General features: G+C 36.2%; 1 protein-coding gene across 4 annotated transcripts; it reads left to right on the forward strand.

Moving 5' to 3' along the window:
• Nucleotides 1–3,168: 3,168 nt before the first annotated feature.
• LOC103702179 (uncharacterized) lies at nucleotides 3,169–26,172 on the forward strand. Of its 4 annotated transcripts, none has more exons than XM_088702535.1 (21): nucleotides 3,175–3,388; nucleotides 3,724–3,836; nucleotides 5,527–5,680; nucleotides 6,703–6,778; nucleotides 6,857–6,999; nucleotides 9,334–9,420; nucleotides 11,467–11,586; nucleotides 12,738–12,945; nucleotides 15,217–15,302; nucleotides 15,576–15,807; nucleotides 16,614–16,734; nucleotides 16,992–17,128; nucleotides 17,867–17,975; nucleotides 19,278–19,320; nucleotides 19,480–19,651; nucleotides 21,268–21,338; nucleotides 21,460–21,553; nucleotides 22,753–22,992; nucleotides 23,100–23,309; nucleotides 25,457–25,810; nucleotides 25,910–26,172. In XM_088702535.1, exons 3-21 carry the CDS (start codon nucleotides 5,664–5,666, stop codon nucleotides 26,033–26,035), a joined length of 2,646 nt encoding a protein of 881 aa, XP_088558661.1. In that variant the 5' UTR covers nucleotides 3,175–3,388; nucleotides 3,724–3,836; nucleotides 5,527–5,663; the 3' UTR covers nucleotides 26,036–26,172. The 4 variants fall into 4 exon arrangements, with proteins under 4 accessions (XP_008782729.3, XP_088558661.1, XP_088558662.1 ...); XM_088702536.1 differs by having other exon boundaries at nucleotides 11,467–11,550; XM_008784507.5 differs by lacking the exon at nucleotides 5,527–5,680 and having other exon boundaries at nucleotides 3,169–3,388; nucleotides 11,467–11,550.
• The last annotated feature ends 1,598 nt before the right edge of the window (nucleotides 26,173–27,770 follow it).

Here is a 27,770-nt window from a genome sequence, read left to right on the forward strand (position 1 = left end):
CAATTAAACTCGGATCTTATCTCAAGTTTTTTCCCTTTTTTTTTGACGTACAGATTGGAAGTTCACAAAAAAAAAAAAAAAAACGAGCGCCAGCTTAACTATTTGCATTTTCGTGAAATCACAACCATCTCATATGGCCGAAAAGAAAGAAAAAAAAAACTGTAACCTTAAAATTCTTATTTTGATTAATGTACATAATTTTCTTATAAGGGAGGCCCACTGATGGCCCAAGTCCTCCTCGACCTAAATATTTCTTATTGAGGAGCTCACACAACTAATAAGAAAAAATTGATACCACCCGTCACAGACTTGTAGCTTGAAAGCTTGACCTGTTAGAAAGAGGACTAGCCAATGCAAAAAAATCTACGTGGCACTAGTTAATGTGGGACTATGATATATGGGAGACTTGATGCTACGAAACATGAAATGCTAAATTATCCCACAAACAATGAATAAAAACATACGATGGGCCCTACTTAATATTGAAAAAAAAAATGAAGTCAAATTACGGGGTGGTGCCAAAATTCGAGAGTTGTCATTGCAATTAGAGCAATGTTCCTTCTCCTGAGTAAGCTTCATGCCTAATAGTTCGCTAGTTGTTGTGATTAAACCGTCCATCCACGTTATGTTTGCTGCAAGCTTTTTGAAGACCAATCAATTGAGCAGACCAATAAGAATCCTTGCTTGGATGTACTAATAGCATGGCATGTGCTGCATATCCATGTCCAAAGTTCGCAAGATCGCCACAATGGTAAATTGGCTGATAGGATCATATTTGCCCATTAGATGTCCATGCTGTAAATATGATGCCACGTTCTTTATGCATGCCCATATCATAGATAATTGAAATTATTTCTTTTCTTTTTTTTTTTTGATACAATGGCTACTCATCCTATTCTAATATAGGTACAGACGTACAGTCAACAGAATCAAGAGCAACAATTTGACAAAATTATTTCATTCAAAGCCAAGGTTATTCTACAATGTTTATGTTGATCCGTATAATACCCAACTCTACCCTTCTATTTAAATATAAACAGTTTAGAAAAAGAGGATAATGTCAAAAACTATTGGTCCAAAAAGGATATAGATTCTCACCTTGCTTGCTATGGTTATTACAAAATTTTCCACAATGATGGACGCTATTAGCCCCGTCATTTGCTTAGGACAAATAATTTCCAAATGTTATTACGGTTGCCGTCGCTTGCTTATAATAAATATTTTCAAAATTTCATATTTAAATTTTGAAATTTTTTGTTTGACAAGCAGTGTAATTGTGAACGATGGTGGTTATGTCGGAATGATAAATCGTCATTATTGTGGTTCAAATTTGGCCCGAGGGTGACAACGCCGGAGGAGTCGAAGAAGCTGCCGGTTGTTTGAAGAATGAAGGCAGGGGCCACCTCATGCGCGGCGGTGATGATGGACCTGCACAAAGCCTTACCGGTATTTTCGGCGAGGGCCCTCCGACAATTAAATTAGAGTGGGGTCAATTGGGTCTAGCCAAAAATTCCTTAGAAGTTACCTGACCGGGCTATTTATAGTCCTGGTGGAGAGATCCAAGTGGCAGAGGCATTGTCCGCCCTCATTATGAGAGGAGGATGGCTCTGAGTTGAATGGCGCGCAGTTAAGGCTGGTCAGTGGTGCGTGGTGTTGTCTGTTCTTGAGAACGGCAAGGTGGTGACAGTCGTAGTAGCGTATGGCCGAAGTAGTCATGGTGTTGTCCTTTGACTGTCGAGGGCCAGCTATCGAAGCGTGGTGTGGAGGCGTTGCAATGTACGACCATGTAGGAAGACGTGGGCGCACGCATGGGTGCGGCTGTTGGCGACTTCAAACCTGTTGAGAGGTCATATCAGGTGTTTGGCGAGGTCGGCTAGACGGGCGCCGAGGATAGCTCGGCTCTTCGGGTTCCAAAGTGTGCTCGGTGAAGCGCCCCAAGCTCGAGAGTCGGAGCGTACCACTGAAGCGATCGTCCCGAGATCGGTTGGGGCAAGTCGGCGAATATTGGAGGTCGATGAAGTTTTTGATGGAGTACAAGACCAGGATGATTCTGAGCCGAACTGCGGATTCAACCGGTCGGCGTTGGCATTTATTGGGCCAAAATTGGGCGGCCTTTTGTTGTGAACTGGACATTTGCATTTCGCCCCCCATCAGTTATCTTTTCTCCATTGCTGCAATAAAAACTCTTCTATTTGGCTTCGGTTTTGTTTTGAATCGGCTTATTTTAATATTTGATTAATATAAAAGGTCTACTAGAGTTTTTTTTTTTAAGTCCAACATTTTATAACATGTACGACTCCCTTTTCTAAGAAATACTAAAAAAAAGAAATATAACTCTTGATTATATTTGGAGTTTCACCAGAATTTTCCCATTGCTTTACTTGCTATAATTTTTAGGCTTTTTCTCGATTATTAGAATCTTGAGTTTTTCTATAAATCATAACCAACACGGTTTTTTTTTTTTTTTTTTTTTTTGGAATATGACAATTGATTTTCGTCGTCCTGGAGTGAATACAATACGAGTTCGAACAAAAGAAGTTGACGAACTAGCATGCAGGAATAGATGACTCATGTACATGTATAACAGGTTCCATATGATTTGCCGCAAATTAAACATTCTGCTTTGTAGTACTACTGGCTTTTTGGTCTTGGCTGCCAAATTTTTTATTCAGGATTATAGTGCTCGAGTTTCTTTCTAGCATAATATTAGAAGCTTTTAGGGAGGCCTTCCTATACCCCCCTTATAATTCTGCCAGGGAAAAAGCCTGTTTAGACGGCTAGACTGAAAATTTTAGGAGGTTCATGAATTGGGCCAATGCAACAAAGAAGATCACCAGAATCCTGTTAGAAGAAAAAGAAAAGATGGTCAAGGTTTATATTTATAATCCTGCCATCCTGCTTATTGTATTGGTCAAACTCATGAATACCATTAGATTTTCACCCTAATCAGATCCTAAGAGATAAGATGTTCATGGTCCAATTGCTCGAAGGTTTAATGACATGTGTAATGTAACGGAGGGGATCGCAAATCGTTACAACGATCGCTACGGTGTTTAACGGCAGTTATTTTATATCTCGACCATAACGGCTTTTCGATCGTCCCCTCGGGATGACAGCGGTCACCAACTCACCGATTTAATTGGCTATATAGATAACGGAAATAGACTCAGAGTCGAGGGCATTCTGGAGGCTTTCGATATTGAAGCGGAATTATTTGGCGGGAGCTCCCCATCTTTCCCTTTCTCCCTCCCCCCGCGGTGCTTTCGGCGTGCATTTCCAGGCGAAAAGCTCCCCCCAGCCCCCCGGCCTCGGCCGTCGACGGCTCTCCTGTGCTCTTCCCTCTCTCTCTCGAGCGCAAGAAACCCTCGCGATGGAGTTAGTTCTCAAGGCAAGTAGAAATCAAGATAGAAACCCTATTTCTAAAGAACGCTCGATCCCACCCCTCAATCTCTCATTTCGATTCAATAGGATTTCACCTTATTTCTCCTATTTTCTTTCTTTTATTTCATTTTCTTTCGCTGATTCTTGATCGGACGAAAGTTATTAAAACCTTGCTTTAAGCTGAATCTTAAGATTTAATCGGATTTTACTTTATTTTCGCACATTTTTTCCTTTCATTTTTTATCCGATTCTCGGATTCAAGAAAGTGAATAATACCCGCAACCAACGCACCCCCCATCTTTTTCCTTTTTTCTTCCCGTCATTCTTGGTGTTTGATCGCAGAAATACTTTGGATATTCCCAGTTTCGACCTTATCAGAAGGAGATCATTCTGAAGATCCTAGATGGACAAGATTGCTTGGTGGTTATGGCTACTGGAAGCGGGAAATCTCTCTGGTAACTCAAGCCTTATTTCCAATCTTTTTCGTTTTCTTTTTTTTTTTAAGCCTAAATTTAACCCACGAGGAAAATATAGATCTTGCTTTGTTTCTCTTTGCCATGACAACTGATTGTCCTGTAGATTTAGTCATTGATCACAGTATTCGCAGTTTTTAGGTCGCTAGTCCTATAGACGAGTTCGTTGTATTTTTGCAAGAATCTTGATTAGAACATATAAGTCTAATCGTGCTGTTGTGATAGATACCTGACTCTCTAAGCCATCATTCTTTTGAGAAAAATTCCGGAGATCATCATGTTTTTGTAGATGTCCAGTTGTACCCTAGATGGTATCTCATTTAGGAATCTGGTGTCATGTGTTGCTTGTTGTTATGTGGCCATTGTCTAGCAATTTGGTTGTGTTTTGGGCTCCTTGGCTGCGCTTAGAATGCCATTTGAGATATTATTACACACACTGGCAGATATGCACATGCGCATGAACACCATCGGGGTAGTTCTCATGTCAAACTTTATATTATACAAAAGAAGTACAATGTCTTTTGGTCTTATGCTCAAAAGGTTCTACATTTGATGTGATCTAGAATCAGATCCAAGATTATGGTAGTGTGCCACTAGTTTTAGAGACCTTTTTGCTAGTTGTCTCCCTACAACATTTTGTGTGGATGGGTCAGTATCCTAGCTTTTAAGGAGGCCTCTTGCTTATTCTGGTCTTATTTTCATGGACGGTCAAGATTTTTTCAGGCTATGCACCATGGGATGTTTATCTTGCTCTGTTGATCAATATATTGTACGTTCTACCTAGGGTGTCACACCTGATCTAAAATCTTGCTTCTTGCTGCAACACCCACTTTGTAATTCTTCTAACCCATCTTGGAATAAGCATTTTTATGTTAACATTATAGTAATAAACCTGTTTAGTTGATCATACTTCAACATTTCATACGAAATGGATCATCCAATTATACTAGTAATTCTGTTAGAATATAACAGTTAGAATAGTGCATTTTTACTATTTTATCATATTTAATATGTCATATAGATGCTTCTGGGGCAGATATGCAAAGACCTTTGCTTTGCAACTCGTGTACCTAGTGAGGTGGTTCATGATGTTAGGCTGTGCTGATGTCCACTAAAATGTGGTTCAGAGATTGTGCTTACATGAAGAAGACAAAGTAGGGAATTGGTGGGAGGAGGGGCACGGCTCTCTGCCTTTTCATTTTTTTAAACTCAAGGAGGGTGAGTGAGAGAAAGAAAGAGGAGTAGGTTAAAAAAAAGGAGGAAGAGGAGCAGGAGAAAAAGGAAGGAAGAGATGAGAGAAGAAGAAGGGAAAAAGAAGATAAAGGATGTAAAGAGCAAAGAGAAGAAATAGGTAAGAAAGACAACAAATATGTGGGTGCCACGAAGACTGGCGAAAGTACCTATTTGAGGACTTAATGTTCCCTCTAAAGTCTATGAATGTATCATGCAATATTTTCTTTTTTTGCTGAGATAATCTTGGGCAGTGATGTCCTATAAAGGCTCTAAAAGGAGTCTTGTTTCTGCTTTAATAGTGAAGTTTATATAGGAACTTTGAATTTTATTTTATTTATTTCTGTAAGCTGAAGTGCTTATGATGCATCTGGAATCAATATTTTGATCTATTTGTCTGATAACCCTGTTTGACAAAGGATCTAGTGACTTTTCATCGCAGAGGAAGACCGATCAAGGCCAAGATTGATTCAGCTATGTGAAGGTACCATTTTGGCCAAGACGGAACATTAAGTGGATGTTCGTCACTGCTTTTGGGATGAGATGATCATAGAGGAAGCAAATTGATGTGGCTTTTGCATGGAACTCAAGAACAGGTGTCTTATTAGTTTCTGCAGTTAACTTATTTTAGTTTGACACAATTTTAGGTACAGCAAGCCTTTAGAGTCAAATTTCTTTTGTACCACATGGTTATGCACATCTGTGGTCTTAAATTATAGAGGTTAAAAATGACACCAGGTGAGACTATGTGCTAACTTGCCCACATGGTAAAACAGAAAGGAGAAGTGATGATATGTAAGGATCATGATAAATAGATAGAGAGATAATTTTCTTGCAACCGATTGATTTTTTCAGTGCAAGAGAGAAGAGAATGAAAGAGATAAAGTCGAGTTTTTTTAATGATTTTTTTAAAAGAATGAATGAAAAAAATAAGAATGCAAAGAGAAAAGAATGAATGAAAGAGAGAAGGGATGAGAAATAAGAGAAGACAGGACAACCATGATTGGAGTTGGAGGGTCCGGAGGGGAGATAACCAAAATTTGGCTGGCAAAGAATGTTTTGATAAAATTGCATGGCTGCAGGTGATTGCCCTTGATAGGAACAGTTATCAGTCTCAGATGGAGAGTTGGTAATGATTACAAGACCCATTGTTGCTTTTCAGAGTACATGGTGGCTTTGGCATCATTAGATTGGTGGCATAACTGAGTTTGACTTGATGAACTTGGTTCTGAATTCCTCAGCCATAGCATCTATATACAATCAGTTGTCAGATTTGTTTATATGCTAGTCAGCATATCCTTGGATGAGGTATGGTGTTGCTTAGTTGGTCTCTCATTTTGCTTAATTGTTTGAAACACAACCGGTCGAGGATACAATGCACTGAGTTACTCTTTCTATAACTGAGTTATTCACTGAGTTACTCTTCACTGAGGATACAATCTGCATTGCATTTTGTTAGTTTCACAACTTAAATTATACAGAGCGAAAACGCTCTCTGCTTGAGCGTCTATTTTGCTAATTATATTTTGGCAATCATTAATTCCTTCATTGCATTATCTTTTTAGTACATGAGGGTGTTCTAGAAGATATTAATGAATTCGACAATCATTGGTCTCAGTTATCAGGTCCCTCCATTGGTTAGAGGAAAGACTGCTATCGTCATTAGCCCTCTTCTATCCTTGATGCAGGATCAGGTATGTGAACCTCTCTGCATGCCATTTTCATATAAAAAAGTACTATGCTTTTTTTCTCTAAGGTTACCTAATTGACAGGTCATGAGTCTAAAACAACGGGGTATCAAGGCTGATTATCTTGGAAGTACTCAAATCAATCGAGCTGTTCAGTCTGAAGCTGAAAGTGGTAGCTTTGATGTTCTGTACATGACCCCAGAGAAAGCCTGCTTGCTTCCTTCAAGGTGAAAACTTGCCATCATATACTGTTTAGATTTAGAAGTTGGCAGGCCTTTTTCATCTTCATGGTGATTATGGTTTTTGTTATTTTGAAATAGTATTTCTTATCAATAAATAATATTAGCTAGTGGCCTAGTATTGGTGGTATAAAGAATGTGTTCGAGGATGTTTGTAAGAATGTTGCTGAATATGATTTCTGGGGCACTGGACATGTTTGTGGTGTTGATGAGGTTTGTTGCAAGAGTAATGACTAACAAGTTGGTCTGTCCCATCAAGCTATTTCAAGTGGGTGTGATGATAGGAATATGGGCCACATGAAATAAAGTGCTCATAATGGAAATCTGCATGCATGATTATCAGTAAGGTTTTCCTTTAGATGATCTATAATGAGAATATAATCTAGTCGAGTTGATTAGGGGGTCTAAACAATTTGCTGCATGTTTGGCAACGTATCATGCTTCACAAGTTAGACAAAATCAAAACTAGTACTTAAAGTACTTAAACATAGAAATGGCCTCAACTATCATCATCATCATCATTTCGGGATCATATTTCCAAGCTTGTGAAACTTATTTGACTGCACAATGATGTAGTGACATTATAGTAATTTTATCTAACATTGGTACCAGTATCATATTGACACCACTTGTTTTATTTTTATCCAACAGTACAGCACCATAATAATGCATAGCCTTTATGTGATATTATTTTGTTTTTGAGAGTAAGGGAAAGAGAAACCCATGGGGACAAAGCAAAAAAAAAAGCTAGGATTTCCAATGTTTTTCCATAGAAGAAAAGAACATGAAAGAAAACATTGCATTCATTCATAGTGGTAATGATGGTGGTACTGGGCAGTATTGTGGAAACTAAGATAAAATAATAATCTAAAATAAAGAAGAATCAGATGCTGCTATGTTAAATATGATGGTAACACCATGATTTTGGTAGACATTGCAATGGTAGCACCGTGATTTTGGTAGATATAGCAGCACTGACTGCGATCTCAATGACGGTGAAAGTAGCATTTTTTTTTGGTTATAGTGATGGTAAAATACTTGGTGGTGATAATGGTAGTTTTAGTGACAGATGTAGTGGCAATATGATGCACTGGTGGGCAGTGATGATGGTGAAATTTGGAATTTTTTCCACTAAAAACGGGAGTTCTTATGAGATTTGGAAAAAAAAAGAAGTGTGATAACTTTTACCCCTCTTAAAATCATGCATCTTCTGAAAAGGTAATTTTGTTGGCATGTGGTATGCATGCTTATTCCTAAGCTTTTTGTTCACCTATTTCCTCCCCAATTTGTTTGTTCGTTTTCCTTTGTCCTCCCCCACTTTGCAACCAAACATAACATAATAATAGGTTGTTAAAACTTAACAATTGAAGGGGTTGACATCTTTGGTTTTGCGTAACCCTTAGCCATTTAGCTTTGTTTAAGACAAAGAAATATAAAATGGTTTACAAATTCTTCTTCCCGCTATCACATGCACGAGGCCTCATACCTGGATGAAAGCACACCCATTTACTAGAGGTCAGTGTATTCCAGTAGATCCATTTTAGCTTGGTAACTCCAGGTTGACATGATAACTTAAACATAGTTATGACCTTTTGGAAGATCAAAATTTAATCAGATAATGGACATGCATTTGTAATAGTGAAATTTGAAATCTAACTTCCTTCTCAAGCCCGATCATAATCTCACCCTGACCTATTTGGAAATCAAGTCTGCCAATCTACTTCCAGTAGGTCAAATTGATTTAGAATCTCTGCGTGCAAAGGCATGGTATCTACTTTCGGTTTCTTCTGTATGTCGTGCTCTGCAATCATCTACTCAATCATTGAGTAAGCATTAATCATGATTGCTAGTGTTTTTTAATTTTTTATGTGATAGATATTGCACTTTATCTGCTTGATCATGGATATATAATCGTATAGATTTTACACTTTGAGTTCCATGTTTCTATTCAAAGAACCCCATGTTTTTTAGATTTTCTGTTAATAGATAACGTATGTATTCCCACCTTCTTTCTATTTCTCAGCAAAGAAAATCTATCTAGTTTCTGACTTTGCATTTTTGAAGGCCTGCATCATGAAAAAAAACAAAAGGAGTTAACATCACTTCAATTTATTTTTAGTTGCATAAGTGATTTGAAGTACTTATGTTTGTTGGTTTCTATTTTACATTTTTTGTTTTGAATAAGATTGAACAAGCATCTGCCTGCGTGCATGTGTCTGTGGGAGTGTGCATGAGCTTATGTACGTGTATAGGTGTGTGTATGTTGGTTTGTTTATGTTGAATTGCTTTTATTACATAATTAATGCTTTCATACTTTTCTAGGTTCTGGATTAAGTTGTTGAGTGTGGGGATTTGTTTGTTGGCTGTTGATGAAGCACACTGCATATCAGAGTGGGGTCATGACTTCAGGTTGTTCTTTCAATTTGATTTTATCTATGTAATTTGCATCATATGAATTTCATTTTTCATCACACTTAGCCATTTGTCTGGTCATGTTTTTACCTTGGATGAATATTGCTTACAAATTGAAGTGTTTACTAATGATTGACAATTTTTTTTAGAGCATTTGTTGTTCACGACTTTTGCTAGTGTTAAATTGCTCGGGACTAAGAGAATGCTTGGTAATTTAGATGGCCCAACATCTGTTAGATCCTTCGCCTCCCAATTAGCTCATCTTTGAAAAGGTTGATTATTATAAGATGTAGATTCGTATACATGCATACACATACTTAGACACATGCATATACAGACACACATGCGCACGTGCACACACTAGTATATAGGTACAAGCAAATGAAAATTTTGATAGAAAAGGGCTAACAGTTATTCACTTTGAGTTTGGAAGGTGACATAGGTATGGGAAAGGTAGCTATATATATTCATACATAAATTTCTAATGTCCACACTAATATTCCATCGGAATTTTAAAATGTATATTTCCTTACAAAAGACTGGTAATTTTTGTAGAAAAATTAACAAAGACTGGGCTCATTTTTCTTTCTTAATTTTTGGTGTGTGTGTGTTTTTTTTTGGGGCCTGGGGGGGGGAGGGAGATGGAAATAAAATGCCTTTGATAGTATGTAGCCCTGAATGCTTCCAATGCAAATTTAAATATAGCTTTTTTAAAATGAAAATTCATACAATTGATCTAATTTACAATACCTAAATTGCTCAGAAGCCAGGTGTCATGTGTTTTGGATGTATACTATATGCAACAATGGGGCACAACTAGATGGTACCAATATAGTTGGTGAGCTGAACTATTTTATGGGGCATATTATCTCGGAATCCAGACAATTGATCTTGATTTTGACATCTTAAAACATGCAAAGCCAAATTTAATTGATTTGGATGCTTGTAAAATCTAAACTGCATATCAAATTAATGCATGATATCATGCTGTAGAAGTCTGCATTTGTATGCACTTGCTGTAAAGGTAAGTAGCTTCAGTATGTGATCTATGGTTAGCAGGGAATTTGTACATCATAGGTTATGATCAGGGGTGTAGATTCTCTCACTTTTAAAAGGTCTTTGTTGATTTTGCAAGGGAACATTTGGGACGAAATGTTTTCGCTAGCATTCTAACTTTACTCTCTCTCTCTCTCATATATATATATATATATCAATGAGACAGATGACTATATACTTTAAAAAAAACTAAACTAGCAATAGAGTTCTACATAGTTTGGATGGAAATGTCATCAGTCAAATTCATCATCATCTTCTAAAAAGTTTGTAATGCTGGAAAACACATCAGTGACATTGTTCTTAAAACTATAGGTCAAAATACATGATACAACCACATTCCTTTAAGTATTTTAAGTAATTTCTAGGTGATGTGACTGCTGCTTTTTCTGGCGGACACCATATTATTCTGCCAGATGCTTGGTAAATGATGGAAGACTACGTGGCAATAATCTTGGCAGACTTTCCATATCATTTTTCCATATCATGCGATTGTCTTTGTAGTCATTATCTGATCCAGTGACTCTAGTTTATGGTATTAATTCATTATGCAACTTCATTAGTGAAAGTGTTGGCATCCGGTATACTCTTGCCTTTGTTGATGAGATTTCTCAGTGAACATGACATACTGTTATTATCATTAGGTTTGGAAGCTTAGTTTTTGTTTTTCTTTAAGTTTTCATGGATACTAGGTATTCTGATTAAATGTTAGTATATCAATGCAGATACCTTTTTATGTGAAGTTTGATAGTGTGCTGGTGTATAGAGTGCGCTTTTGTTTCAATAAATCTTGGTTTTTGCTCGCTTTCGCACCCTCATTCTGATATACCCTTATATATACTATTTTAGTTATTTGGATAGTCATGATTTAGAAATTTGTTATTCCTTTTTTATCTTATTTTTTTTCACTTGCTTTAAACTTCTTTCTTAGTGTCTATAAGAATTACCAGATCCTTATTAGATAATTTCTAAATATGTTTTGTTATGCAGGAAGGAATACAAGCAGCTGTATACATTACGTGGCCTTCTTCCAAGTGTCCCCTTTGTTGCCTTAACTGCCACAGCCACGGAGAAGTATGCATTATCATTTTGCCAAGGGTTATTTTCATGGTAGTCTTAATACTATTTGTGGCATTACTCATTAGATGATGTGCAATCAATCTATGTTTATACTTTATACTGAAGGCAATACGGTCTTGTTTTCGCTTGGGAATATTGGTGTTACTCAGTATTTACTTTTTGATAATTTTGTGTCCAATAATGCATCCTTGGACATTTTATTTGCTCCTTGTATCTTTGTATGTTTGTGTAATATTATTTGTGCAGGAACACATATACAAACGCTTACTCTTGTTCTTGTGGAGATGCTGGGTAGATGATCCATGTTGATCCCTCTAGTTAGCCTTGTTTGTATTGGTATTATTTTAACCATTAGGCTTGCATTCTATAATGCCTAACGTTTGCCGTATCGACCAGCATCATACCATACCAGACATACCGCACCGTTTCTGAACCAGTACATAGTCTCGTATAGTACTAAGTACCTGCTATCTCGTATCGTATTGCGTACCGGCACTATAATAGGATAGTACCGGTAATGGGGTCTGGTCTGGTACCGAGACGGTGAACCTTCATCATACCTATTTTTGCATCTTGGAATATGAATTGTTTTCTCCAATTGCTTAATTTAATCCTCGAATTCTTTCATGTTGCTATTCCCTTGGAGTCGATGTTAATAATAAATGAGATTACATGTGTTGTTTTCTTTTATATCAAGTTGCATTCTTTCTTTTACATGGTACAGAGCCTTCATGTGATCTTCACTGTTGAGCTACCATGAGGTTTCATTTCATCTTATTTCTCAAACCAATTCTCGTTCTAGATAAACCAATAAACTGATGTACCCTCTTAAGTGTTTGGAGATGAACTTGCTAACTGATGTGCTTGGAAATAAGCACTTTAGCAGAACATGAACCGGAATTTCTGGTTTTGTTGGCAATATTTGTGGAAAGTTTCTAAATCCCTCCCAGAGGAAATTAAAACCTTGAAAAAGTTGACCTGTTTGTATTAGTTTGCTGGAAAATATTACTTTTCAAGTTTTCTGCTGATAGGAAACGATTTTTGCATTTCCGATGAATGACAATACCTTTCATAGTTCTTGTGAATGTTTTACCTTCTTGATGAGCTTTCTTCTTTTTCTTCTTCTTTAATGCTGTCATGCTTATTAGTTATTACTTCTAACCTCACATTAACTTTTATAGGGTACGGAATGACATTATCTGCTCATTGAACATGAATGACCCTTACATTGCTATCGGCTCATTTGACCGTCAAAACCTTTTTTACGGTGCTAAATCTTTCAGTCGATCTCAGTCATTTTTGGATGAGCTTGTAACAGAGGTTTCAAAATACAGTGCTAATGCTGGTTCAACTATCATATATTGTACAACTGTTAAGGATGCAGAACAGGTGTGTCTTCCTGTCTTCTTTATCAATGTCACTTTAATATTTACCTCTCTATCTGTGTATCCTTTCTAAATATATTAAATCTGTATGCCTTCTTAAGGCTTCTATACTTGTATGTAAATATATAAACAGTTAGATTGAAAAGAACACAAACATACAGATACATAATAAGAAGTCTTTTCTTTAAACATCAGAATGTCTTCTTTTAATGCTGTAGAATCTTCATGTTATAATTTTCTGCACAGTAATGGCAAGATACAAGAAAATGTTTACTCATAGTCTCATAATATGTTAACAGAGCTCCATTAACCATATATGCAGTAATCATTGTACTAATCATCTAGCCTGTTCCAAAATTGGATGATATCAATTGTACTGATGTAGTAAAATATGTGAGACGGTATAAATTGAAAATCCACTTTTATAGATCATGACCTACACATCTTAAAAGATGCGTAGATTTACATTCACTAGATTTTGATGATTACATCATAATAAAACATAGTTCTTGCAATTAAGACCGTCCATTTTGATACCTACTTTCTGATTAGGTTAGAAATTGCCAAAATATATGAATTTTGGTTTTTAGGCATTTTTTATAATGTAGATTATGTTCAGTGGTTTGAATCTTGAATTTAGAAGGCCTATAATTGATTTTGAAGGTGAGAGGATCATCTTAGTTACACTCTTGATATATTAGCAACCTGTTATGCTATCACCTCCTTACATCCACTATCAAATGCCTTGTGGACTTCCTTATAAAGACTCTTAAACTTGCGAATTGATTTGTTCCGAGTTTAAGGACCACTGCTAGTAATTGTTTATACACTTATATATAGTACTCAGACAATTCAGTGGAGGGCTATAACTTGTTGTTGATGAATATGTCAGGTCTGTTGTGCCCCTGTTGGATCATTTGCATGTTTTGCTACCATTCTGACATTTTTCTCTGAGAGTTTTACATGATATGCACAACAATAATTACCATCATTGATAAAATTATTGAGCTCAAATTTAGGAAACATGTCCACCTTTCATTCCTTTCGTTGGCTGGTCCACAATAAATGGAGACTCTACTAAAATGCTTTCTAACTTTTAATTTTGTTCCAGCTCTCTTTTGCAAGTTGCAACTGCTATCCAAGATTTTTCAGGCCTGCTTCAGACCAGACATCCATTTTCTTTCCTGCTCTTAATGGAAGCTGCAGTCTTGCTGCTGTCACATATGTCTAGATATTCCTAACTACTATTAACCCAATCCTGATTGCTTTCAGGCTACAATAAATAGCTCAATGGCAATTGGTTTGCCTAGTTATTACATACAGCTTCCCGCCAAAACAGAAGCCTGCTCAGAAAACATCAGCGACTTGCTTTTAAAAAACACTATACATGTCTCATCTATTTTAACATCTTTTCTTGAATAACAAACCATTATAAATTGTGAGTGTGTTCTGACCATTATCTGGTACATAATTAGTGCCATTACATTTTTGGAATTCCTTTCTTGTTAGATTTCTCTCCTGAAGAAATTCAAACATTCTCTGTATTAGGTTCATTTTAGCATATACTAGTTAACATGTTGGTTGATTTGTTGCTTTATATTAGAAGAGATAATAAATTAGATATGTCATTATGGCTAACCGCTTTTCTCATCATCTGTCATCTACATTATAACCATCATCGTTATCATTGGTTTTGTACTTTACTGCTATAGTGAAAAAAAATAATCAGATAAGATTGTTGTCACTTGCCAATAATAATTCAAGACTGGTCCTATTTAATTGGAACAAGTTTCCCGATTACTTATGTATGCTTATCCTTGTGCAATAAGTTTCTATGTTAACCATTGCCAACATTGCTTACCATACATACTAGCAAGCCAAATTGTACACCAAATGTTTTCACTTTATGCTGTGTTCTTTTACTTCACTGTCAAAAATGGGAATCAAGTTTAAACCTGAAGAAGCTTTATTGCTCTTTGTTCTTCTATTTTGTTTCAGTGGTCACTACTCACTATAGTGCTGCAGTTTATAGCTGGAATTGCATTTATAGCTTTCACAAGTAAATCCTAGATGCACATGCTGAGCTCTCTTTATCACATTATGTTTACAAATGCTGCTCAGATCTGTTCAGAAACTTTCATCTGTATTTATATTTTTTTAACATACAGATTTTTTAAGGCTTAAGCTTGTGTGGTTGCATTTCATGGTTCTTTGACTTCTTTAATGGACTTTGGTCTATCACGATATTCATAAACCTTTACCTGTTTGTACCCAGATCTGTGAGTCATTAAGGAATGCTGGAATCAAGTCTGGTATATATCATGGTCAAATGAGCAGTAAAGCTAGGGAAGAGTCCCACAGGTGTTCTTCTACAGGATATTTTGTATTTTCTGGATCAGTGATTTGTTAGATTTTCTATGGAACATAGGAAATTGAAACATTTTTATAATTCCATGATAACTTTTTAGTAATTCTATGATATATTCAGAAGTCTATTGGAGGGAAGTGAATGCTTCCAAATGTCCGCGATTGTTGGTCTCTTGTATGCTTTGTTGTATGTGAAGCTTTGCACCATGATGTGAAAAAGAATGAAATTGTGTTTATGAATGATGAGTTCTACTTCTTGTTCTGCAGATCCTTCATCAGAGATGAGCTCCAAGTAATGGTTGCCACTGTTGCTTTTGGTATGGGTATTGATAAGCCAAACATAAGGTGTGTAATTCACTATGGCTGTCCGAAAAGTCTAGAGACATATTATCAGGAAAGTGGGCGTTGTGGTAGAGATGGATTGACTTCAATCTGCTGGTTATATTATTCAAGAAGTGATTTTGCAAAAGTGGATTTCTACTGTGCAGAAGCACAATCTGTATGTTCTCTGTCCTTGTTAAGATTTAGTTTTCTCATTGTAAGATCCTGATTTCTTCTGATTATATTTTCAAGCATTATATTTTGACTAGCACATTGGACGCCATCCTTTTTTTGGTACCCACTCAGTGCATAGGTTAGAGATCTCCCAAAAAAAATATGATCTTTTAGTTTCTAGGATTTTTTTGATATGTATATCAAAGTCGTGAGCCAGACATTGATATGAATGGTCCATCTTTGATTCCGGAGTTGTTTATTCATTTTGTAAAGATTTAATATTCACGTGCGTATATCTATGAACATGGAGATCGTAATACTACACAAGGAGTGTAAAGAGATGAGTTTACAACCACTGCCAGATTCAATGATCAGAGTTGCAAGACGAAAATCAAAACTGTTGAATGCGATAATATACACAAAAAGTTAACGTTTTGGAGATATCTTAGCTTATTCATCAAGTTTATCCCACAGTAATTGTTATAGTGGCACAACATAATGCATTGCGTTTATTTTTCAACAGTTTTATGCTAGGCAAAAAATCTCTTGAACATGAGAAATTTTGTTTATAAGTATTTTAGAACTTGTGCCCTAAATCAGTTTGGATTTTAAACTTTGTTTCTTTCATCATTGAATCTGTTGAGGGGGTGTAAATTCCTCTTTTTATGCCTCATGTATAGTATATGGTGTATATAAATAGATGTACGTATTAACATACATGCATACACTTTCATGCACGCACTATTTGTAGATGGCTAAGGCTTCTCTTGCTGTTCAAAACTTGATAATCTTTCAATTGATTGAGAGTAGGAAAATCAAAGGAAAGCTATTATGGAGTCCTTTAGGGCAGCAGAAAAATATTGCATGCTGGCCGCTTGCCGCAGGAAGTTTTTATTGCAGTATTTTGGTGAAAGAAACACAAATGACTGCGGTATGTTTCCCTTGCTATCCATAGCTATGTACACATTGGGCACATGTTATCTTCTTAGGAGTGTGCAGTTTCTTGTTGATGAATTACTGTTATATTTGTAATTTGTAAATAATTTGTGAAATCTCAACTATCATATATTTCTTTTATATTTATCTGCATTTTTTATTAGCTATTACATTGGCATGTGAATGCCTGCTTTCACAATATTTTTCTTTTGGTTTAGCTTTTGCCTAAGTGTGCAAGGTTTTGAGCTGCAGGTAACTGTGATAATTGCAGCGGGTGTAAAAGGGAAAGAGACTTGTCAAGGGAATCATTCTTGTTATTATCATGTATACGATCTTGTGGCGGTCGATGGGGCCTCAATATGCCAATCGATGTTCTTCGTGGATCTCATGTATTATTTTCTAGTTGCTCACACTTGAAGCATGCTTTTTTGCTATAGTTCTTCATTTCTTCTGGTTAATTTCCGCACATGATTTGCAGTCTGTTTTTCTTTTTTCCTGCATTTTCTTTTTAAAGTTGTTTAATTTTGCTTCCCTGTAACATGGCTTCCTTATGCCTGTTTATTTGTTTCCTGACTCGCTAATTTAATCAAGCCTATCGATTTCCCATCTTTAATTAGTTGATGCAGATTTATGGTTTTCTTTCTTTTTTTATCCCATAGACAATATTGTTTTCCTGATTTATCTACATGATCCAGAAGTTATCATTTGTGGGTTTAGGAAGGTCTTCACTATAGTTGCACAAATGAATGTATGCAGAAGGTACACATATAGTGATTTTTACTTCTCAAAGCTCTACAAATCAAAAGCTCTACTACCCATAACAATACTAAACCGGGCCTAAGTCAATACAATTAGTTATAGCATGTTGTAGGCTATTAGAACTTGGGGGACCAAGCATAACTATAATTTTTGTTGTTTTGGGTACCAATTACCAAGTGCTTCTGCAAGTAATTAATGAGTGTATTTTTTTTTTCAAATTATACCTTAAAGAAGTTGTTAGGAATATTTATAAGTTTTTATCAATTTTTTGGGCAAATTGGCTCTTATTTGGTTTTGATTTTTCCATCTTAGACCATTATATGAGAATTGTATTATACTAAAATTCATGTTCTGTCTCCTCTCTTCAGTCAAGGAAGATACTTGATAACAATTTTGACAAGCTTCCATTGCATGGTCTTGGGAAAGATTATTCAGCCACTTGGTGGAAAGCACTTGCTGCTCTACTTCTTGCTGATGGTATCATTAATAAGCATTTATTAATACTTCTAACTGGTTTTCTTGGAAATATATATCTACTCTCTTTGTACAACAAATGAATGTTTACTCTAGCAATGATCAACATTTCTATCTGGTAGTTAGGTATTCAAATATATAATTATTCTTTTCATTATCATTTTATTACTCTAACTTCCATTAGAATTAGTTCTTCATGAGTCTCATTCTAAATTCTTACATCATTCTTGAGCTTGGCATTGTTAAATGACCTTTGGACACTTCAAATGTTGAAACTTATACGTAATTTTGCTTTTTGTTGCATGCCTTGTACAACATGTCCGGCAAAATGTAGTATTAACTTATCTTTCCTTAGTGATACTTCACATGAGTGTCACTTATTGAAACTCAGTCAAGTTTTGGAGTCAATGCAGAGATTGTATCCATCCTCTTAAAAAATGGGGGCCGGAGGAATAATATTAAGTATTGGAGCTATCCCTCTCTCTCTTCGTCTCCTCCCTCTCCCCCTCTCCATAAGCCCCTCCCTCCCTCTCCCTCTCCCTCTCCCTCCCCTTAGTTTAGTACAACCCAGTTTGGTACGGTACGTACTGGTACCATACCGAACCAGTTGCCGGCCAATACAAGCCCCGGTAGCAGTCCGGCAAATCTTACTTGGTATACTTTTTGAATCTTTTTTTTTTCAAAAAATTGTATCAAGGTGTAATACTCTAGGTTGTGGGTTGTCCCTGGCTGGCCATCTATATAGTATTGATCTTCGAGATTTAGATCCTTGGTTAAAGGAAAGTCATATGTAACTTCCATGAAGTATTGATAGTTAATGAGCAAGTAAGATATTTCCAACATTTGTGCCTAAGCCTATTTGATGAAGAGGGCATTTTAAACAAATCTAGAAAAGGGTTTGCAGTTAGGTAGCAAGGTTGGATGGAATTACTAGAAATTGATTTGGATTGTGAGCTAACATTTTGATTATGGATACATATAGTCAGCCCTGGGTAGCTGGCATAAGGTTTTTTGATGGTTAGAACTTAGAACCTTCCATGCATAGATTTAGCTTGATAAAGAGAGGACTGTTGAAAGTATTGGATTTTTTTTCCAGAAAAAGACTGTTAATTGGCAGTTTGGCACCATTTCTTTTCATGTCCTTTTTTATACAACTTTAGGTAATAAATTACTGAAAATAGGCTCTGCTTTTAAACAATAGAAATATCATTAATTGCTCTCTGATTTTTTATATTTAAGTATAATGTATCATTTTTTATAGGAAAATTTTGTGATACTTACAGAAAGTATTATAATGCTGTGCAGATTATTTAAAGGACAATATTCAGGATTCATATAGACTTGTGAGGTGCTCAAGATCTTTCTTTTTGTTTAGTTTTTTGGCTCTTTCCTTGTTCTATATTTTTAATATTTCTGAGACATTTATCAATAAACATTAAATATAGTGTGAAACACATTGATAGGGATCAAGGGTTGACACTCCTTAACTGTGTTTTAATGATTTCAGTGTCAGCCTAAGAGGATTACAGTTTCTCCGTTCTGCAAGTACTGTGCATCAAACTCCACTGGTTTTGGCACTGACTAGTGAGATGATTGATGAGGAAGAACATGGAGGTCCACAGAGTAAAGTTGGAGATCTTCAAAATCTTGCTACTCTAGAAAGTGAAGGATTCTCTGAGGTCAAGTAGTCATCTCTAAAATCGCTACTTTGTGCATAGACTATGCTGTTATTTCTTTACTGCCACTGTTATTGTGAATGATGGATTATAATATCCTAATTGTGAAAGGAAGTTGAACTATTACTTCAGAAATTCTGAAAGCAATAATTATATGGATTTAATATTCTCTGCTTATTGTAATTTATTGGGGGTTCTCTTGATGCATGGAAAAGTTTATTGCTTACATTACCCATTCCGAACTAATTTGCTCTCATTTTTCAAATGTTATTTGTTATCTGATTTGCATTTAAACCTCTTATGCTTTTCCTTTCAAAGGATGTTCTTGTTGCAGACTTCACCTATATTTCAACTGTGCTGAGTATTAACAATGACTTGGTAAAATAGCAGTGGGATATGACAATGACTTGGTAAACTAGAAAGCATAGTTCCAGCATAGTGTCCTAACAAGATGAGCTGTAATTTAATGGACCCTTAAGACGAGATTCAGAAAACATTCAGATGAAAGTGTTATTTTATGCAAGTTGTTGAGAATAAAATAATATGAACTTGTGGAACTGGTATGTTGGAATCGATCTAATAAGGCATGCTCTGGTAATGAGGGGGGAATAAGTGATGATAAATAACTACCCTTCTGTGATCAATTTGGCTTATTAGCAGATTTTCGAATGGATTAAAAAGATTGATAAAATGATGATCTGTCTTGACACTGCAATACATGCTAGTGAGAAAAGGCTTAGTTTATAAAACTTCAATTTGGATATTTCATGAATTGTAGAGTTCTGAATAAACAGGACACAAACATAAAAGCTGTGTATAAAAATTTAAGTGTTGGATTCGTGAGTTGCAAAAGATAAATGATGTGCAAACTCATTGTTTTCTCATGTATTCTGTTTGTTACATGAGAGGTGTAATTTAGATTAATTTCCAGACATGAAGTATTATTTTTCTGCTAGGTCGTCAGGTTGGGTTCTTATATTTACTTGGGTGCCTAGACTAGCTTGAAATTATTAGTTCTTTGTTTCAGGAAGTTTCTTAACTTAGCAAAAGGCAATTATGCTTCCCATTTTGTATGACTTTTTAAACAACCCCTTCATCTACATAGTGCTTATGCTCTACATGGGAGAAGCTCTGACTGGGTCATCAATCTCTTGCATGGTCTTGCAAGTGCATTTTGTTTTCATTTGAAGCAACAATTTAAGTGATCTCTCATCATATATAATTTTTCTGTAGAGATTGCTATGTAACAAGTTTCCTTGGTTGTTCGAAGAAAAATCTCTTATGTATACATGACTAGGGATTTGAGCATCTTAGGACATCACTAGAGAAGAGATTTTTTTCAACCCATGCCCTCTTTTTATTGGGAATGACAGCTGATATCATGCTTCCGAAAGGTCTTTGCCCATTGTGCACATTAAAAATATCTCGCATATGCAGAACTGTACGCTATATTTGCTTATCATGCTTGTTGCTTACATTTATTTGTCCAAAGACAAACCATGTATTTCCAACCATATCCTAGATCTAGATATTATCTCGATACCGATACTTGTGAATGGTGACTCTCATCATCTATTTCTATTTTGAATTTTTCTATGCATGATTTTTCTTTCGTTCAGGCAGAGGCAAAGTTCTACCACAGGCTTTTAGATATCAGAATGAAACTTGCCAGAGATGATGGAACTGCTCCGTGAGTCAACTAGTTCATGATGTTTGTTGGTTTATATATTTAGTACCATTTTAGATGCTTCATTATTTATTACAATGACTCTATTCTCATTTGTTTTTCTTTGGAATTTCCTATTTGACAGATATGCTATATGTGGTGATCAAGCAATTAAAAAGATAGCCAAGATAAGGCCATCCACCAAAGCTAGGTTCGCAAACATTGATGGTGTGAACCAGGTATTTAGATGACTTGGATACAGAATTTTATGTTGATGTGGGTTCTTATGCATTGCAGTGATTTATCCAGCGGTTAATTTATATGCTAGCTTTATGAGTAAATGACACTATTTGAGATGCAAATAGAACCTATCTATTTTCATGTCTGGAGATGGTTTTGACCTGTTCAGACTTACCACTATTGCTAACTTATTAAGGATTTTTATTCCTGGTCATGGTGTCCTGGATATCAGTAACTTCATTACAAGAAAAGAACTCCTAATAATTTGAATTATTATATTGATATTTTTAAAATTTACTAAATCAAATTTCTCATATATGGCCATACTAACCTACCTGATCACATCAGTCTGACATGTTATAAATAATCTTATTCTAAATTCATAATCTTACCCAAATTTCCTATACAAGGAGTTAAAATCTATGATTTAGAAACCGGAATCAAAACTTGGAACTTCGATGGATCCTGTTGTGATTGTCGAGCATGTAATGCATACAATCATGCCTTACATTGGAGTTTCAAGACATTAAAGTGGTTTCAGCTTTTGCTTGGCAAGATGATTAATAAGTATCTCTTCTGTACATTTGCAAAAGAGTGGTCAGCTAATATTTGTGGGAGAAGCTGGATCAACTTAATGCCATATTTTTTAATTTCATTTTCATAATGAATTTTCTCTGGTTTGAGGGGGAGTATTGAAGGTATAAGGTAATCAATTAGCTTCTTTAGTTTCAGTATAGCAAAACATATCAGACCATTATTGCAGCAAGTATATACCCTTCTTTTATTATTATTTTGCTCTGATGGGCCTGTTTCTTAGGCATCACTAAGTCAAAGGGCAGAAACTGGGATTGTGGTTTGTAACTCTGTTTGGTAAGACATATTTTCCTGGTATGAAGCTTTCAGTGAGAGATAGCTGGTTGTGATTCCTTGCTGTTCAGTTGATCCAACATTCAATATGGATAATTGACTAAGATGTTAGCTATCAGCTTGTAGAGTGTCATGCAGAGTCTAATTAGGTGGTGGTACAGAATATTATCTGATTTTCCTATCTGGAGTATCAGTACAATGTGCATTTAATTCCTGTTCCAAGATATTAGCAATTGTATCCACTATTGCCAAACTGAAACGATATGCTGGCAAAATCTGTATATCGAGTTAGTTTATTGATGCATCTAAACATTTTCTTTTCTGCATGTAGCACCTTGTGAAAAAGTATGGTGATAGTTTTCTTCAGAACATCAGTCACTTATCACAAGAATTGAACCTTTCATTGGATGAAGGAACAGTACTAACTGCTACCGCAGAGTGTCCAAATTCTCGGAGAAGACTTGCTGCTGTCACTGTGAAGGAGTATCCGAACTCTCAGAAAAATTTAGCTCCAGCCAAGTTTGGTGCATGGCAAATGTGGCAAGCTGGACTTTCATTGCAAAAAATTGCTGTATGTCAATTTTCAGTATTTAACAATCTTTTAGGTGCTGAACTATTTAATGACCTTTTACATGATAAACCTTTTGTAGTTGAAATTGTACTCTTAGATTTTTTCAGAATTCGCCTGGGAAATCAGCTCCTATAAAAGTACAGACAGTTGTTGGTTACATCCTTGAAGCTGCTCGTGAGAGGTTTGAGATCAATTGGACCAGATTTTGTGAGGAAATAGGCCTAACACCTGAGATAATCTCACAAATTCGTTCTGCCATTACAAAAATTGGATCGAGGGATAGGTTAAAACCAATCAAGGAGGAATTACCTGAAAATGTAAGTTTTTGTATCTTTAGAAACTATTTTCTGCATGTTGCCATTCAAATTTGCATATTGTTTTGATGCTTATGATTGTATTCATCTTTGTTTATTTTGTTGTAAAAATTTCATTTCCAAGTAATTAATTTCAATTTTCAATTCATATAAACCAGTGTCTGAGGCAAAAGAAAGGAAAAAAAGTCAAGAAAAGAAAACAAAATAAAAGTCTCCTAGGTGAAAAGATCTGGATAGAACAAAATTAGAGAAGATTTAAGAAGCCCTGAAAAGACACAAGAAGATCCAAGTTGGGCTGCAAATGGGTCGGGTTGACCCATGATCCAACCTAATCCGATATGTTGATACCTGGTCAAACTTATTCTTGAGGACTTGTAGGGCTAGGTCGGGTTAAAAAATTGGACCCATTCTATATTCCAGGTTGAGTTTGGGTTTTCTAGACTTTGACCTGACCCTATCCATATGTTATGCTGGTCTAAACTGGGTCTCCCTATTAGTTACCTGACCTGTTCACCCATGAAATAAAAAGGAGGTAAGTTAGCTGGTCTTGCCCTCGCTACCCACCTGCAAGTCCTGAAGGCTCTAGATCTATCTATCCTTTCCCAATTCGAAGCCCTAGATTGCTGGCATCCTTGAAATCCATCTTACTTTTGCCTTGATCCGGCCGTCCGGCGGCATTGACCTCCTCCATGTTCCAGTCTCTTTCACAAATCTGGCATCCAGCAACGTCCCAAACCTGCCTCTCAAAGTCACTATCCACTCCCGAGTCCTGAGGGCTCTGGATCTCTCTCCCCTTTCCCAATTTGAAATCGTAGATCGTTAACAAAGGAACAGTTGAAGATACCACCACCCGACCCAAGTCGCAAGACTGAGGTATGTACATCTCTGCTATGACATTTCTAAGTTGATAAATTCTACTGGTTAATCCTGGATATTTTTTGATGCTAGACAAATGGAATGAGTTCTTTTCTGTGTCAGCTTTTGCCTTGTCTTTTTTTGACACAAACCAATATGCTGCCGTTGTTTTTGCTGTTCCATTTAATAGACCTGATTATAATTTGGATTTTTTAATTTCATTTCTCAGTCATTATATTGTCAAATGGCATCCATTGAAGTTGCCTGTTTGTCATGCTTTGAGCTATGAGAGATATGGTGCTTTATGAGAGGAGATTTTTGGCAGAAATTGTTTTTCATATTTATCTTGTATATACGGCCTTTACATTCCATATGTGTGATACCTTATGTGAAACTTTCTTTCACCTTACAGTTTGATTGCCCTTCAACTGAAGTTTTTTTTTTTGGTGGGTGCATTGATGAATGACAAAATTGCTCTTTGTGGTTCAAAATATTTCATCAATAAGCCTTTCTTTGTCTGCATGCCTATCCTATCTCTATTCTCATAAATCTTAGAAGTTGCCTAAGCCAAAATGCTGGTTACTGAAGAAATGCCATATGCTTCCTGTTTAACTGACCAAAAGAAGCACTGACAATGAAAATCTGAAAGAAGCCAGTAGGAGGCCCCACAATGGTTAACTGCAAAGCTGCACCTATTGGTCCCAGCCCACTCATTGGTAACAACTCTCAGGCTTTCAGCAATTTTATCATCTGAACCAGTATGTCTGTTTTAAATCAAATTCCTTAAAGTGGTGCGCAATATAAAATTATGATGCTGCCAATTATACAATGATAGTTTGCAAATTTATGGCACAATTTAGCAGTCATAGCAAGGTGCTATTGATGATTCTAAAAATTGCATTGTGATTATTCTTCTTATGAAATTTGTTGCAGAATATTTTTTCATGAATTCTTGTTAGAATTAGTAAACAAATCTAGACAAGGTCCTGGTCCGGGCCTAACCAGGACCTAACTATTTTGGGTAGGGTCTAGGCCATACATAACCCCAACCCAACCGGAATGACCCATTGGGTCTAAAATATTTTCCATGGACCCAATCCGATCTGACCCAATCATTTATTTGGTTGGGTCTGGGCCAATATCAAGACCCGAACATGAAACCGTATTAGGTTGGGCTGAAGCATGCCCTATTCTGACCCTAGCCATTTGCAGCCCTCGATCCGAGGAGCCTTGAAAAGGCACCTATGCCTTTTTTTCTCTCTAATGGCTATGACAACAGCATGTGTGGCTTGCAGGTAAGTTATGAGCACATCAAGACCCTCTTGACAATGGAAGATCTTGGTGGATCAGCAGAAGATATTACTGGTGAAATTTCGACCATGGTGCCTGAATCACCATCATCATGTGATGTTGCCAAATCAGAAGTGAAAAGTAGTGTCCATGAAGCCTGCATCAGAAAAAAGGCGTCATTTCATTCCCTGGAGAGTATGACTGATCCCATTTCTGCTTGTAAACGGATGGAGAACCCTCTACATTTTGAATCTTTTGCGAAAAAGCTACACACATTCCATGGACAAGAAGAAAAACAGAATGATGATTTAGAGGTGACCGAGAGTGCCGCCTTGGAGTGGGTTAGAAACCAAGATGGGGTGAGTCTGGTTCCCATTCTCCAAACTGGAATTTTTTTAATTACTTAAATTAACTTTAAACAATGAGCATATATGTAATTTACTAATGTAATTTTGCAGGTTTCATTATCAGATGTCATAGAGCACTTCAAAGGATCAAACAAAGACACTGTGGTCAGGCTGTTAGCCTACCTTGAAGGTGAGTTTTTGGTATTTAAGAAGAATGATTTGTACCGAGCCATGTAAAGGATGATAACCTTAGACAACATGCAATCACTTGGGAACAAGTGTTGAACGAGACAAAGAAGGATCATGTTCTGTATCTACAATCTAAGTCATCATCTGATGTACATGGCAATATCGAGCTTCATATTCCATTCTTAGCAACGTCCTCATTGAAGCTAATTAAGGTACGCAATAATCTTGCATAAAACAGGCCTTGCCCAACCACTTCATTTTTGTACCTAGAGCAATCACCTTTTTTCAGTTAGACATGCACAATTCAGTCATTGGCCTCTGCGGTACATCACTTCTGTTCAGCAAGCCACTGATCATAGATCAATTAACTTACCCTGTCATCGGCAATTGTGGGTTATATTCGGAATCAAGTCACAGACGCCATTATTGGAAATTTTATGAACATGGTGGTTGGATGGTATCTTGTGCTCTTGCTAATGATAAGTTTGTTGAGTCTTACTGCCGGTACTTAATGTAAAAGTGATGTCCGTATTGATTGGTGATAAGGGTGGAGAATTTAGTAACCTCTCTGAAGCACAATGGAAATTTCTACTGAAGGGAGTCTTTCTCCCCAACCACGTGTTCCTTCATACAAGATGCGGATTAAGGGCCCTAAATGAGACGAGTTGTCATTTTATCTTAACTTTGCATTAGGAGTATGGCCCTTTTTGATCATTAGTGTCTCTGACTGAAATATATAAAATATAAATAGTTTGTACTATTATCCTGTAAAATAGTTGACAGTCTAACCGAAGGCATTTACTAAAAATAATAATTCTCTGTGATGCAACTGAAAGTATTATATACCGACCATTATGATTTAAACAATCTCTATAACAGAGAAAATGAGAAGATTGACAAATTGGCTGACATGATGGAGAGGACTACAGATTCGGATAAACGTTGAGATGAATATACTTTTTGAAAAAACTGATAAGGCGGAAATTTGAATTTGGACTACATGAGAAAAATTGTCTCTGAAAAATAACGATTGGAGGAACTGCATGTGTTATGCATTTAAATGCAGATAAGTGATGTAGAAAGAAGAGTGGAAATGATATAGAAGGATTGCAATAGCAAGAGAGCCATGACGATGATGAACATGCTGGATGAACGGGAGGATATCCTAATAAAAAATTATGTGAGAAAGGTTATCGATAAATCCGAGCTAATATATGTTCGGAAGGTGATGGACAGATGTGAGAAATATGAGAGCAACTACAACCTTTGCCGAAACCCGCATGGCATAATATGATGCAAGGCCCTTACCTGTACTAGAATTACCTAGATCCCAATATTTGGATTGCCCTATCTAATATTTGAATCCAGAGATTCTCGTTGCTAGTAGGAAGGGTATGATCAATGGAACAAGCCGTAGTTCAACGTATGTTCATTATCATAATATCTTTTAAATATGATTATTTTAAGCTTTATAATATTTGTATTTTCAACCTCCAATATTAAAACACGTGAAGAATGGGAAGTCTCTCTTGAAACCATCTGCGTATCATAATTAGACTAACCCTTCTATTCCTGTCATGAAGTACGAATATAAAAACATTTGAAATTCAATAAGAATCTTTCTCTTACACTAGCTAAAATGACAATAAAAAGATTTGAAAATGAGCAAGCATGCCTTAAGGCTGCCATGCAAATATGAGAAGATTCAAAATTCATCGAGAATCTTACGGTACACGTGACGCTACACCACTTCCAATTCATGCATGTTCCTAACAATCTATAA

The sequence above is a fragment of the Phoenix dactylifera genome, chromosome 8 (assembly GCF_051530095.1).
Source record: "Phoenix dactylifera cultivar Ajwa chromosome 8, Ajwa_hap1_PhDact_Kaust_v1.1, whole genome shotgun sequence".
NCBI classification, from domain to species: Eukaryota; Viridiplantae; Streptophyta; class Magnoliopsida; order Arecales; family Arecaceae; genus Phoenix; species Phoenix dactylifera.

Coding starts and splice junctions, on each gene's coding strand:
- LOC103702179 (XM_039124456.2), top strand. Junction 11,587..12,737: donor TGCCAAGGGTTATTTTCATG/GTAGTCTTAATA, acceptor TAACTTTTATAG/GGTACGGAATGACATTATCT. Junction 16,735..16,991: donor AAGAAACACAAATGACTGCG/GTATGTTTCCCT, acceptor TTTGAGCTGCAG/GTAACTGTGATAATTGCAGC.